The 15,786-nt window shown below is 49.3% G+C and overlaps 1 protein-coding gene across 1 annotated transcript in view; it reads left to right on the top strand.

Annotated features, from left to right (window-relative positions):
* The window catches only part of LOC147115379 (PHD finger protein 13-like), a gene marked incomplete at its 5' end in the record, with an annotated part of 36,843 nt that extends 21,532 nt beyond the window's left edge, over positions 1–15,311 (top strand). The window contains 2 exons of the mRNA XM_085989561.1: positions 6,102–6,146; positions 11,071–15,311. Of these exons, the coding sequence (XP_085845687.1) occupies positions 6,102–6,146; positions 11,071–11,297 (272 nt within the window). The remainder of the gene's footprint in view (positions 1–6,101; positions 6,147–11,070) is intronic.
* Positions 15,312–15,786: the final 475 nt, after the last annotated feature.

Here is a 15,786-nt window from a genome sequence, read left to right on the forward strand (position 1 = left end):
AACACAGAAGATAGGAGCAGGAGTAGGCCATTCGGCCCCTCGAGCCTGCTCCGCCATTCAATGCGATCATGGCTGATCATCCAAATTCAGTACCCGGTCCCTGCTTTCTCCCCATACCCCTTGATCCCTTTAGCCTTGAGAAATATATCCAACTCCTTCTTGAATATATTTAATGAATTGGCCCCTACTGCCTTGTGTGGTAGAGAATTCCACAGGTTCACCACTCTCTGGGTGAAGAAATTCCTCCTCATTTCTGTCCTAAATGGCTTACCCCTTTATCCTTAGACTGTGACCCCTGGTTCTGGACTCTCCGACCATCGGGAACATTCTTCCTGCATCTAGTCTGTCCAGTCCTGCCAGAATTTTATAAGTTTCAATGAGATCCCCTCTCATTCTTCTAAACTCCAGTGAGTACAAGCCCAATCGACCCAATCTCTCCTCGTACGTCATTCCTGCCATCCCAGGTATCAGCCTGGTGAATCTTCGCTGAACTCCTTCCATGGCAAGAACATCCTTCCTCAGATAAGGCGACCAAAACTGCACACAATACTCAAGATGTGGTCTCACCAAGGCCCTGTACAACTGCAGCAAGACATCCTTGTTCCTGTACTCAAACCCTCTCGCTACGAAGGCCAACATACCATTTGCCGCCTTAACCGCCTGCTGCACCTGCATGCTTACCTTCAGCGACTGGTGCACAAGGACACCCAGGTCTCGTTGCACTTCCCCTTCTCCCAATCTATTGCCATTCAGATAATCTGCCTTCCTGTTTTTGCCACCAAAGTGGATAACCTCGCATTTATCCACGTTATATTGCATCTGCCATGCTTTTGCCCAATCACCCAACCTGTCCAAATCATCCTGGAGTTTCTCGGCATCCTCCTCACAGCACACACGCCCACCCAGCTTTGTGTCGTCTGCAAATTTGGAGATATTACATCTAGTTCCCTTGTCTAGATCATGAATATATATTGTGAATAGCTGGGGTCCAAGGACCGATCCCTGCGGTACCCCACTAGTCACTGCCTGCCACTCGGAAAAAGACCCGTTTATTCCAACTCTTTGCTTTCTGTCCGCCAACCAGTTCTCTATCCAAGTCAATACCTTGCCCCCAATCCCATGTGCCTTAACTTTACACGCTAATCTCTTATGCGGGACCTTATCAAAAGCCTTCTGAAAGTCCAAATACACCACATCCACTGGTTCTCCCTTATCTATTTTACCAGTTACATCCTCAAAAAATTCCAGTAGATTAGTCAAGCACGATTTACCTTTTGTAAATCCATGTTGACTTTGTCCGATCCTGTCACTGTTTTCCAAGTGCTCTGCTATTACATCGTTTATAATGGACTGTAGCATTTTCCCCACTACCGATGTCAGGCTTACCGGTCTGTAATTCCCCATTTTCTCTCTACCACCTTTTTTTGACTAGTGGGATAACATTAGCTAACTCCAATCCATGGGTACTGTTCCAGATTCCATCGAAAGCTGGAAGATGATCAGCAAAGCATCACCTATTTCTAGGGCCACTTCCTTAAGTACCCTAGGATGTAGATTATCAGGCCCTGGGGCTTTTTCGGCCTTCAATCCCATCAATTTCCCTAACACCATTTCCCTACAAATACTGATTTCTTTCAGTTCCTCCCTTTCATCAGACCCTATGTTCCCCAACATCTCTGGGAGGTTATTTGTGTCCTCCTTTGTGAAGACAGAACCAAAATATGTATTTAATTGTTCTGCCATTTGTTTGTTCCCCATTATAAATTCCCCTGACTCTGACTGCAAGGGACCTACGCTTGACTTCACCAATCTTTTTCTCTTCACATATCTATAAAAGCTTTTACAGTCAGTTTTTATGTTCCCTGAAAGCTTACTCTCATATTCTATTTTCCCTTTCTTAATTAATCCCTTTGTCCTCCTTTGTTGAATTCTAAACTTCATTCTCCATCTTAATGAAGAATTCGATCATATTATGATCGCTCCGACCCAGGGGCCCTCGTACAACAAGATTGCTAATTAATCCTTTCTCGTTACATAATACCCAGTCTAAGATGGCCTGATCTCTGGTTGATTCCTTGACATATTGGTCCAGGAAACCATCCCTTAAACACTCCAAGAATTCCTCCTCCCCAGTATTGTTACTAATTTGGTTAGCCCAATCTATATGTAGATTAAAGTCACCCATGATGACTGCTGTGCCCTTATTACACACTTCTCTAATTTCCCTTTTAATGCCATCCCCAACCTCCGCATTACTGTTTGGAGGTCTATATACCACTCCCACTAACGTTTTCTGCCCCTTGGTATTTCTCGGTTCTACCCATACAGATTCCACATCATCAGAGCTAATATCCTTCCTTACAATTGTGTTAATCCCTTCTTTAACCAGCAATGCTACCCCACCTCCCTTTCCTTTTTGCCTATCTTTCCTGAATATTGAATACTCCTGGATGTTGAGTTCCCAGCCTTGGCCACCCTGGAGCCATGTTTCCACAATCCCAACCAAATCATATTCGTTTACCTCTATTTGCGCAGCTAATTCATCCACCTTATTACGAATGCTCCTCTCATTAAGACACAAAGCCTTCAGGCTTGTTTTTTTAACGCTCTTACACCTATTAGAATTATTATTTACTGTGGCCATGTTTGATTTAAACCGTTGATTTCTCTGACTGCCACCTTTGTTTTTCTCCTTCCTATCTTTTGCATTTATCCTTGCTTCCCTTTCCTCTGTCCCCTTGCTCAGGTTCCCAACCCCCTGCCATTCTAGTTTAAACCCTCCCCCAGAGCACCCTCCCCTAGGTGCAAACCGTCTGGTTTGAACTGGTCCCACCTCCCCCAGTCATCCACCACACTACCCTCATCGACCCTCTCCGTTACTGCATTAAAGAACTCAAATCAAGTTAGTGAAACACGATTTGCCTTTACAAATTTGTGTTGGCTTTCATTTATTTACCCATATTTTTCCAAGTGACAATTAGTTTTGTCCTGGATTATTGTCTCTTAACAGTTTCTCCACCTCCGACATTTGGCTGACTGACCTGTAGTTGCCGGGTTTATCCCTCTCTCCAATACTCATTGCTTCACTGATCTTTCTCCTCTTCTTCCTCCTAACTTTCAAATACCCTGTCCTGGTCACACTTCCTCCTTTCTGTATCCTGGCTGTGTTGAAATGAAGACTTGTTGCGTCTAACTACTTCTTCGCGCAGACCTCCAATCCGTGGATCTCCTCACCACCTTCTGTTGTCTCTCCCTCCTGCACTCTGTGGACTTGTAAAGTCCAACCTTGGTGTCACCTAACTACTTCTCTCTCGCTCTTTCTAACTTTGTGGCTTGGCCCTTCTCCTGGATTTCTGAATAAAAAGGTCGTGAAGCCTTTTACCAACGTGCTTGGCGGGTGAAATTGGCCTTGGGCGTGAGCGCAAAACAAGCCACCGCTCCGTTTTACTCTCTGCCCAATTTTCTTTTCCATTGACTTGTAAAACAGGCGGCCGATTCGCTCTCGCCTGTTCTGCAGTACGGCTCGAGACCAATTGCAGCTCCTTAACCCCCTGAGCAAAGACCCTGCAACGCTTCTCCATTCCTATAACACTTGAGGCTGCTTTTATTCTACGTCCTTGGCCAGTTTCCTTGCTTGATCTGACATCTCCACTTTGTATGTGTTTTGTACAAGAACTGACGGTAATATTTTGCTGGGGTTGCTAGGACAGCCTAATGCCAATGAAAAGCCAACTAGAGGATAAAGTTATTTATTAACCCGATTATTTTTGGCAAAGTTCTCAAACCATTGGACTGTTGCTAACCCCTTTTATTTCCTCTATTTGGACCACTGACCCCAGTACCTCAACCAAGTGGCCATTTCTTAACATTCACTGTCCAGGTACACCCATTTTATCAAGCTATTCAGCCATGGGAAGCCACAAGCTTGCACCTTCCCAGCAGGGTTCACTGGATCATGATCAGAAGCAAAGAACCTTGTTTTTTTTTAAACCCCTTCCTTGGTTGGTGATCTGCGGCCAATTGTAACACTCCAGGCTGGGATCAGCATACTTAATGGTGCAGTAGTGTAGTGGTTATGCTGCTAGACGAGTTACCTCTAGTAATCGCCTGGACTAACAATCTAATGAGTGAAAGTTCAAATCCCACCATGGCTGTTTGAGAATTTGAATTCACTTGGAGAAAAAAAAACTGGTCTCAGTAAAAGTGACCATGAAGCTGTTGGATTGTTGCATAAACCCAACTGGTTCACTGATGTCCTTGAGGGAAGGAAACCTGCCGTCCTTACCCGGCCTGGCTCATATATGACTCAACAGCAAGTTGCATTTATATAGCATCTTTACTGTAGTCCGACATCTCTAGGCGCTTCACAGGACTGTTCTCAAACAAAACTTGACACTGAGCCACATGAGATATTAGGACAGGTGACCAAAGGCTTGGTCAAAGAGGCAGGTTTTAAGGAGGAGAGCGAGGCGGAGAGGGTTAGCGAAGACTCCAGTCCCACACCAACGTGGTTGACACTCAATTGTCCTCACAATTGAGGCGGTCACTTCAATCAAACCCGCTTCCAGCAGTTCAAGGAGGCCCTCCACCACCTTCACAGGGAAACTAAGGATGGGCAATTAATGCTGGCATTGCCAGCAATGCCCACATCCCAAAAATGAATTTAAAAAAAATCAGCCAGCCAATCAGAAATTGAAACTGGACACCACACAAGGTGATGCATTTGCCAGCTGAGTCACTGAGTTATCTTCCTCCCTAATTAGTAATCTAGTGATGAGACTCCCCGTGTCATTGTGCCAATTGGTGTCAGTGCTATGCACTTGGGGATAAATCCCAGTGGGGGTTTCCGATCCTTGTTTGCAAGGGTCCAGTAAAGCAGGTGATTTCCGAGCTGAGTGAAATGGCTTGTGGTCTTTTGTGGTTCATCTCTTCTGCGTGTGGCTTAAAGGATGCAATCTCGCTGAAAATCAGCTGTTTCATCAACCCCTGCACACAGGGTCAGCAGAAGATGTGGCCAACTATGATCCTGTTAGGTAGATAAAAGTTTGAGATGGATAGAGGAGGACTTCTGATGTTTTGACAATTAGAGAGAAGTCTAAATGCTCAATTTAGTGCAACCTTGAGCCATGCAGATTGGCTAATTATCTTTCCTTTATCTGTAATTGTCTTTGTGCATTATCCAGGGAGGTGTTGAGCTCCATTGGGGGAGTGGGGGTGGGGGGCTCTGTAATTGACTAGAAATTGGGTGTCAGCCACGGTGCAGTGGGTGGCACTCTTGCCTTTGAGTCAGAAGGTTGTGGGTTCAAGCTCCACTCCAGGGACTTGAGCCTATAATCCAGGCTGACACTCCCAGTGCAGTGCTGAGGGAGCGCTGCACTGTCGGAGGTGCCGTCTTTTGGATGAGACGTTAACCCGAGGCCCCGTCTGCGCTCTCGGGTGGATGTAACCGATCCCATGGCACTATTCGAAGAAGACCAGGAGAGTTCTCCCCAGTGTCCTGGCCAATATTTGTCCCTCAACATCACCACTAAAACAGATTATCTGGTGATCACATTGCTGTTTGTGGAGGCTTTCTGTGTGCAAATTGGGGGATGGTGGGCTGGAGTGGGGGGGTGGGGATGGTCGGGGGGAGTGGTGTGGTGGGGTGGGGTGTCCGGGGGGGGTTGAGGTGGGGTGGGAAGCAGAGAGAGTTGAGCATTTACTGAAGAGCTGCATTGGCTGAGATGGGCTCTGGTGGCCTGCCCTCTTGGACATGTGTTTTGTAGAGCGAGAACACGCTGTACCCTCAAATAAGCATGTACTCATTACTGGCACTTGGTCCCACTGTGGGCGATGGTGGGCTGACTATCATGTGGAACAGTGATTGCTCAGTTTCAAAACTGAGATTGCTCAATTTTTGTTCGCCAAGGGTATTGAGGGTTACGGAACCAAGGCGGGTAGATGGAGTTAAGATACAGATCAGCCGTGATCTAATTGAATGGCGGAACAGGCTAGCGGGGCTGAATGGCCTCCTCCTGTTCCGATGAGAGTTTTGATGCTTTCTTTAATGAATGGCCTTCAGGGACGAGATGGCTAACTCTCTGTCACACTTTATCTTGCAGGGTCTCCTCCTGACACCGCCCTCATAGAAAACCTCAAGATTGAAGGTAAATTTCCTGCTGGACCTATGATTGTGAGAAGGGATGGACAACCTTTGTTCTCTCTGGCTCACTGCCCCTGGCTCTGGCTCGCTCGCTCTGGCTCTCTTTTACCAATACTACCATGTTCATTGCACCTCGGAGCTTTCTGCTCTCATTCCTTCCAAGCTTCAAATACACCTTTCGTATGTTCAAATCGAAACTCATCACAGCGTGTCCTGCTCCTTGACTCTTTGCTTCCAGGATCTCGGAACTGTTCAACTCCTCATCTCTGCTTTCCCTTCAACCTGTTGCTTTAAGAACCCAAGCTACGTGTCCCCTAACGATGACTTCTTGCCTTCTCTTCCCTCCTGCTGCTTGTGAGCCTTGGTGTTGTTTTGCACTGTGGGCCTTGACCCTTCCTTCGAGTTTCTCAACTTTCTCACAGAACTTTCCTGCACTGCCGTAGTCAAACTGTTTCCATTTCTAGAGGAACCCCGAATAGCTGAGCTCAGATCCAGCCTCGGTCTCACTGGGGCCGTTTGCCAGGACTCCGAGTTGACTTTCCGATGCTCTCCTGGTCGGACCCCCACCATCCACCTTCCGTAAACTTCAGCTCATCCAAAACTCTGCTGCCCTGTGTCCTAACTCGCACCGAGTCCCGCTCACCCATCACCCCCTGTGCTCACTGCCCCGTGTCCTAACTCGCACCGAGTCCCGCTCACCCATCACCCCCTGTGCTCACTGCCCCGTGTCCTAACTCGCACCCAGTCCCGTTCACCCATCACCCCCTGTGCTCACTGCCCCGTGTCCTAACTCGCACCCAGTCCCGCTCACCCATCCCCCCCCGTGCTCACTGCCCCGTGTCCTAACTCGCACCCAGTCCCGCTCACCCATCACCCCCCGTGCTCACTGCACCGTGTCCTAACTCGCACCCAGTCCCGTTCACCCATCACCCCTTGTGCTCACTGCCCCGTGTCCTAACTCGCACCCAGTCCCGTTCACCCATCACCCCCTGTGCTCACTGCCCCGTGTCCTAACTAACACCAAGCCCCGTTCACCCATCACCCCCTGTGCTCACTGCCCCGTGTCCTAACTCGCACCCAGTCCCGTTCACCCATCACCCCCTGTGCTCACTGCCCCGTGTCCTAACTCGCACCCAGTCCCGTTCACCCATCACCCCCTGTGCTCACTGCCCCGTGTCCTAACTCGCACCCAGTCCCGTTCACCCATCACCCCCTGTGCTCACTGCCCCGTGTCCTAACTCGCACCCAGTCCCGTTCACCCATCACCCCCTGTGCTCACTGCCCCGTGTCCTAACTCGCACCCAGTCCCGTTCACCCATCACCCCCTGTGCTCACTGCCCCGTGTCCTAACTCGCACCCAGTCCCGTTCACCCATCACCCCCTGTGCTCACTGCCCCGTGTCCTAACTCGCACCCAGTCCCGTTCACCCATCACCCCCTGTGCTCACTGCCCCGTGTCCTAACTCGCACCCAGTCCCGTTCACCCATCACCCCCTGTGCTCACTGCCCCGTGTCCTAACTCGCACCCAGTCCCGTTCACCCATCACCCCCGTGCTCACTGCCCCGTGTCCTAACTCACACCCAGTCCCGTTCACCCATCACCCCCGTGCTCACTGCCCCGTGTCCTAACTCACACCCAGTCCCGTTCACCCATCACCCCGGTGCTCACTGCCCCGTGTCCTAACTCACACCCAGTCCCGTTCACCCATCACCCCCTGTGCTCACTGCCCCGTGTCCTAACTCGCACCAAGTCCCGTTCACCCATCACCCCCTGTGCTCACCGCCCCGTGTCCTAACTCACACCCAGTCCCGTTCACCCATCACCCCCTGTGCTCACCGCCCCGTGTCCTAACTCACACCCAGTCCTGTTCACCCATCACCCCCTGTGCTCCCGGTCCGGCAACGCCTTGATTAGAAAATTCTCATCCTTGTGTTCGAATTCTTCCACGGCCCTCGCTCCCTCCCTCTCTCTCTCACCTCCTCCAGCCCTACAACCCTCCGCGATCTCTGCGCTCCTCCAACTCTGCCCTCTTGCGCATCCCCCGATTTCCATCGCTCCACCATTGGCGGCCGTGCCTTCAGCTGCTGGGGTTCCGAGCTCTGGAATTCCCTCCCTGAACCGTTCCGCCTCGCTACTCCTCTCTCCTCCTTGAAGACGCTCCTTAAAACCTTCAGACCGAGCTTTTGGTCACCTGCCCTAATATCTCCTGCGGCTCGGTGCAACATTTTGTCTGATAACACTTCTAGTTTATTGGGATGTTTTACTGCATTAAAGGCACTCAATAAATGCAAGTTGTTGTTGTACTATTTCACACACAATTAGAGAAAAGGTTTGACATGAAGTTTGTGAAACAGTAAATAAGCCGTGAAATGTGTGGAGGCAAAACTGATGGAATGATCAGGACTGCCTTGTGGAACTAAGAATTTAAAGAATTGATCTTGCTGCTGTTGGAGGAACAGATTGAGGGCAGGACATGACCCAGGTCCTTAAACTGCTGAGAGTGTAGATGTGAGAAGATTTTCTAATTTGGACTGTGAGCACAGACATTAGGACTTCGGTTCCACAATAGCGAGCTTGCCTTCGAGCCACTCCCAGTGTAGTACTGAGGGAGTGCTGCACTGTCGGAGGTGCCGTCTTTCGAATGAGACATTAAACCGAGGCCCCGTCTGCCCCCTCTGGTGGATGTGAAAGATCCCATGGCACTATTTTTGTAGAAGACCAGGAGAGTTCTCCCCGGTGTTCTCGCTCAACCAACGACTAAAACGGATGATCTGGTGATTTATTTCATTGCTGTTTGTGGGAGCTTGCTGTGCGCAAATTGGCTGCTGCGTTTCCTACTTATAACAGTGACCACACATCAAATTCTTCACTGGTTGTAAAGTGATTTGGGATGTCCCGAAACGCGCTATAGAAATGGCAGTCGTCTTGGGATGAGAGGGCTGTCCTATGAGTAGATTGGGCCGATACTCTCTGGAGTTTGGAAGAATGAGAGGTGATCTCGTTGAAACGTGTAAGATTCTTGAGGGCTTGATAGGGTAGATGCTGAGAGGTTGTTTCCCCCTGTCTGGAGAGTCAAGAACGAGGGGTCACAGTCTCAGGATAAGGGGTTGGCCATTTAGGATTGAGATGAGGAGGAATTTCTTCACTCAGAGGGTGGTGAATGTTTGGAATTCTCTGCCCCAGAGGGCTGTGGAGGCTCAGTCGATGAGTGTATTCAAGGCTGAGATCGATAGATTTTTGGACTCTAGGGGATATGGAGATCGGGCGGGAAAGTGGAGTTGAGGTCGAAGATCAGCCATGATCACCACACGGACTGCAGCGGTTCAAGAAGGCGGCTCACCGCCACCTTCTCAAGGGCAACTAGGGATGGGCAATAAATGCCGGCCTCGCCAGCGACGCCCGCATCCCAGGAACTAATTTAAAAAATAATCTTATTGAATGGCGGAGCAGGCTCGAGGGGCTGTGTGGCCTACTCCTGCTCCTATTTTGTACGTTCTTAAAGGAGACCAGGGGATAGTTGTATTTCCCCACAGTGCAGGGGTTGTCTGTCCGACTCTCGGATGGTGCTGTATTCCTGAATTTCCTCAGAAGGGAGCTGGATAATATCTGAATGGGGTTGGTGGTTCTAGGGCTAGGTATAACTAAGGTTCTGTGGGACACTATGGTACCTGTGTTGCTAGGACTGATTTCGTGTATAGAGTTGTTCGATTCAAGAAAGCCACAGTTAAATATAGTGGAGATTCACTGGATGAGTGAATTGGGATGGGAGAGATTGCAACTGGTCTGTGAAGGAAATGCCTTTTTGCACTCTTGGATTTTTAATGCTCAGTGGATCATTTTTTATTTGTTCTTGGCATGTGGGCGTCGCTGGCAAGGCCGGCATTGATTGCCCATCCCCCGGCCTCTTGCACTGTTCCACGGAAGCTCAGCGTAAGCTCGAGGAACAGCACCACATCTTCCGATTAGGCACTTTACAGCCTTCCGGACTCAATATCGAGTTCAACAATTTCAGATCATAACCTCGGCCCCTATTACATTTTTATATATTTTTTATCCACACCTTTGTTTTGGCCCTTCCCCCCACCCCCCCCCCCCCTTTTTCTCTCTCCCACATGGCAGCTGTCTCCCATTCTGCCAGCGCATTTCACACCTAATCTAGAGCTGTCTTTTGTTCCCACTGGTCCTGTCACCATCTCGTCTGGTTTTGAATACCTCTTAATGTCTCTTCTCTTTTGTTCTCTCCCAGCCTGGCCTCTTAATCTATTTCATTCCCTGTGCCTCTTTAGTCTTGACAAAGGGTTTTCACCTGAAATGTTGACTCTATTTTCCCTCCACGGATGTTGCCTGGCCTGCTGAGTTTTTCCAGCATTTTCTGTTGTTATTTCGGATTTCCAGCATTCTCAGTATTTTGCTATCTTACCTGAGAAGGTGGTGGTGGGTCAAATTTTTGAACCGCTGCAGTCCACTTCTTGTCCTCCTTTGCTCTCCGAGGTGGCCGAATGAGGCACTCGAATATATCAAACCGCTGCAGTGAAGAGCCAACCCACGTGGGTGTGGGGACTGGAGTCACAGATAGGCCCAGACCGGGTAAGGACGGCAGGTTTCCTTCCTGGAAGTTGGGTTTTTACGACAATCCAACAGCTTCTTGTCTTCGTCAGGAAGGGAAATGGAGGCAAAAGCTCTGGGATCATTCAAGCGGCGGTGGGATGCTGAGATGGTGGGACTGTAGGTTTCCGTGAAAGGATGAGCAGAAGGGTTTGACCCCTCATCTATACTTAACCTTTGTGGTGTGTTGTGTGAAGGTGAGGTTAAACTCTGACTGAGGGGGGAAAGATTGAAAGTTGCTTCAAGGTGTAACTCCAAGTTAAGCGATGTAATTCCGATTGGGCGTCGTGTGTCTCGTAGATTGACAGTTTGTCTCCTTTCAGATGACGATTCCTGGGATCTGATCACCTGTTTCTGTATGAAGCCGTTTGCCGGAAGGCCAATGATCGAATGCAACGAGTGCGGGACCTGGATACACCTCTCGTGCGCTAAAATCAGGAAATCAAACGTCCCCGAGGTTTTCATTTGCCAGAAGTGTAAGGACTCCAAGCAGGATATTAGGAGGTCAAATCGCGCCCGGACTGGGCCCAAGAAACGCTTCAGCGAATGACTAGTCGGAGGCCTGGCCATTCTGGCAGGTCGTAGAGACAATCATGCACAATGGGGACTGGAGATGGTGTCCTGAGAACTTTGTGGAACCAGCTCGTGTCCTGTTCTGGTCCGAAGTTGAATATTTGCCACCTCGGCAAAAGTCAATGGTGCAGGATTCACCGTATATTGAATGTGTATATAATCCAAGACCTGGAACTATCGGCCTCTTCTCGCTCACCCAACCTCTCCGCAGTCTCTTGTTTTCTTTGGTAGTAATCTCATTAAAATCCGGGACTTGGTATAGGAGACTGGACCAAGACAGTGACATGTTCTGCACTGTCCTATTTAAAGTAGATCTGTGGTTTCACTAATTATGAAGCAGGACTTCTATGTAAAGAGATGCCAGGAAATGCCATAGATTGTGTTACCGTAAGTGTGGATTGTGCCCATTGTCAATGGAACAAGGGGGAATATGTGAACTTTGGTACTTTGCAGGGGAATGCCATTGAGGCGGTGGGTGGGGAGTAGCGGGGGTGAGGGACCGAGAAATGGCTTCTCTGTCATAGCAATGCAATTCAGACATGTCTGTTGAGCGTAAACATGGCGGTCAAAACCTCTCCCAAGCTCTGGTTACATAACCACCTCGTACGAGTCGCGAGTGAACCAATCGCCAAAGATTAAAATGGTCACGCGAGCAGGCTTGGGCCGCAAGTTTGAGAAGTCGCTATGCAAAAATCTAGATAGGGTTCCATTAATGTGTCACGACACCACATTTAACCTTTTTGGAAGGGCGTGCAGAACACATTTTGCCCCTCTTCCCTCCCATCCTATTAAAAAAAAAAGTGCAATTATAACTTGAGATTTGTTTCCAGTTGAATAATGGAAATTAAGTCTTTGGTTGTCGCGAGTTGTTAGTGATGTCACCGGTTTCTAGGCAGCTGTTTGTAACTATTGTAGAATCTTTAATCTTTAAAGTTTGCCCCCCTGCGACCCCCCCCTCTCCTGATGACCAAATACATGGTGCAGTATTGAGCCATGCCAGCAGCTTTGATTCCCCAACTTGGCTAGGTTAGGGCGAAGGGGAAATCGGCCAGGGGGGCCGCCACACCTTGCTGAATAGTGCACCAGTGTGGATGCCTAATAAGTGCTGGGTGTGGTGGTCCCCTCCACAGTGGAATAGTCTGCGGGCACTCGGTGTGTAGGCACTTACATTACCCATGATCACTTGTGTGAGGTATCAAAGGATGTAACACTGACCAAACTCTGGCCAGGCCTGACTCAGTGCACCAGCCACTGGAGGAGCTCTTTGGTAATATGGTGGTAAATAGACCGAGGGACCCGGCCCTCGACTGTGTGGCCGGTATACTTCAGTTACACACTGCCTTAATCAACCCTTCAACCACACAATAGTATAAACAACAATCTCTCAATCAGTCCATCTCACTGGCATTTCACAAACGTGTAACAGTGAATGTACATACCGTGGTCACTTAGACTGTGAATAACACCCAACCCCACAGTTAGAGTCCGTCCTTCCAAACTTGGGTTGCTGTTGGAGAAAGCACTTTAAACTATATAATGCTGGGGTACAGTACTGGTGGGTCCAGGTCTGTCACTGTATAACACGAGTATAGTACTGGTGGGTACAGGTCTGTCACTATAACACGGGTACAGTACTGGTGGGTACAGGTCTGTCACTGTATAACACTGGGGTACAGTACTGGTGGGCACAGGTCTGTCACTATAACGGGTATAGTACTGGTGGGTACAGGTCTGTCACGATAACACTGGGGTACAGTACTGGTGGGTACAGGTCTGGCGCTGTATAACACTGGGGTACAGTACTGGTGGGTACAGGTCTGTCACTAACACTGGGGTACAGTACTGGTGGGTACAGGTCTGGCGCTGTATAACGGGTACAGTACTGGTGGGTACAGGTCTGTCACTAACACTGGGGTACAGTACTGGTGGGTACAGGTCTGTCACTGTATAACCCTGGGGTACAGTACTGGTGGGTACAGGTCTGGCACTGTATAACACTGGGGTACAGTACTGGTGGGTACAGGTCTGGCGCTGTATAACACTGGGGTACAGTACTGGTGGGTACAGGTCTGGCGCTGTATAACACTGGGGTACAGCACTGGTGGGTACAGGTCTGTCACTAACACTGGGGTACAGTACTGGTGGGTACAGGTCTGTCACTAACACTGGGGTACAGTACTGGTGGGTACAGGTCTGTCACTGTATAACCCTGGGGTACAGTACTGGTGGGTACAGGTCTGTCACTGAAGGGGTAAGTCTTTAAAACTGTTAATTCAGCTCCATCCCTCATGAATGCACTGACTGGCTCACACTCTAGTCCTTTGTAAGCATGTTGGCATAACGTTTGGAGTTTTTATTCTAAGCCAATGCCAATTCTCTAAACGCACCCGAGGGTTAACACTGCGAGGGGCTAACAGCAAACCGCAGCTGAGGGGCCGACCTGTTGCCCCGGGTGCCAGTCCTTTGTTTGAGTGCCCTGAATTTTGGGGGGGTTTTCTACCGTGTCCGCAGGCTTCGGGGAGCAGGGAAGAGTCACCCAGGGAAACTAAAGTGTTTTTAAAGGTGTTTGGGGTGGAGTTTGTGTCCTGGTGATGTTTTGTTTTGAGATGGCTGTGTTCTTGAGTATCAGGTTATCTGTGGAGCTCTGTAGCACAAGGCAAAGTTGGAGCTTCACTCACTCAAGGCTGAATAGCTGAACAAGAAAATCAATAATTGGGTGGTTTTGTTGGAATGATTTGGTCTGAGTGTGAACTGAAGATTTCTCTGCTGCCGTAGGGCGATGGATGTGAGTTTGAGCTCGATGTTTCTTGGTGAAAGTCAGGGATGTGGAATTAATTTGACCGAACAGATTTTGAAATGCAGTGAACAACACTTTTTTTTAATAACGTTTTCTGTTTTTAGCAACACGGGCTTTTAAAAGGAGGGATGGCGATAGTGAAAGGACTGCCCCCCCTGGTGGCTCAGTGCTCTGACTGGTGGGACTCCTGGGCTGTGCTGAGATCGTGTTCTCCGGTGTCGTGGGGTTTAAGGACGATGGACTTGGTCTTCGGTGCCCCCCTCGGAAGGTCTGGCTCCTGATTTGCACCCCCGCCGGACGGTGCACTCGTGCTGACCTCCGCCACGAAGAGCATCAGGGGAGAGGGTTGCCTCTGCAGTCGAATAGCCAGCCGATGGTCTCTGTGTCTAAACCCAAGCAGGGAGCTTGGCCGCTTGGGGTTAGGTACAGGAGCGAGCCCGGTGACTCTGGAGCCTGAGCGAGAGGCAGCTGGAAGGGAGACTGGGTGGGAAAGGAATCGCAGGGTGGGGGAGAGGGACTGTGGGGTGAAACCCACAGATGGGGGAGCAGGGCGGTGGGTTTTCGATGCAGGTACTGCCCCTTTAAAGAAGCCCAGAGGGCTTTTAAACTACAAAGAAAAGGTTACACCTGGGCCTTGGTATTTGGCCCAGTGTTAAAAGTTGCCATGTAACGTTTCATTTGTAAATACCCCAGAATTGAGCTGTAAATAATTCTGTTTGAAAAGCCAAGGAAGATATTGTGATAGACATTGAGCTTACTTGGGATGTGGTTTAAATTGCACTAAACCTTTCACCACGAGAATCACCAGAGGGGGGGGTCAGCCCTCTGCTTGTATTACTTTGTACAAATGTAAGATAATCAATCCCTGCGTTTGTAAAGTGCGGGCCGTGTTTAAGATGTACCTGTTTATTCCTTAAGGCCATTTTTCTGTGGAAATAATTTGTATTTTCTGTAAGGGTCACCTTGATTTGTTTTGCTGCAGGAGGGGGAGTGGGAAAGGAGTAAATCATTTAAAAATGTTTCTCTCTCTCTCTCTCTCTCTCTCTGCCTCCTCTCGGTGTCGGACTTTCACCCCAGCTCGAAGCCTGGGCCTTGACCTGGTGACCTTCCGGTTGTTCGGCAACTACCTGCATCACCACGTCGGCTGGTTTTCTACTCTTGGGAAGTAAAATAAAATCTACATTGAATATAAAACTTGGCGTTTTAACATTGAGACAACAGGAGTGAGTTATTTATCGGGTGTGATTGGGCCATTGGGACAGAGTCCATCGTCCGTCTCGGGGCAGGGTGGCAGCAGGCTATCCAACTGCTGCAGCCGTCACGGGCACAGTTCTGTCTGCACAGAGCAGCTGGCGGTAGGATGAGTGGAACCCTCTCATTTCTCTTTGGGTCCTCGCCTGTGGGCGCAGGAACCCGGCACCCCCACTGCCGTAGCACGAGAGCAAAATACTGCGGATGCTGGAAATCTGAAATAACAACAGAAAACGCTGGAAATACTCAGCAGGTCAGGCAGCATCGAGGAGAGAGAAACCGAGTCAACGTTTCGGGTCGAGGACCCTTCGTCAGAACTGGAAAAGGTTAGAGAAGAGAGATTTTTAAGCAAGGACAGGGAGGAGGGGAGGAAAGGACAAAGGGAAGGTCTGTGATGGGCTGGAAGCAGGAGAGATTA

This window comes from Somniosus microcephalus, chromosome 6 (assembly GCF_052327205.1).
Source record: "Somniosus microcephalus isolate GS21.2 chromosome 6, FLI_Smic_1.0, whole genome shotgun sequence".
NCBI classification, from domain to species: domain Eukaryota; kingdom Metazoa; phylum Chordata; class Chondrichthyes; order Squaliformes; family Somniosidae; genus Somniosus; species Somniosus microcephalus.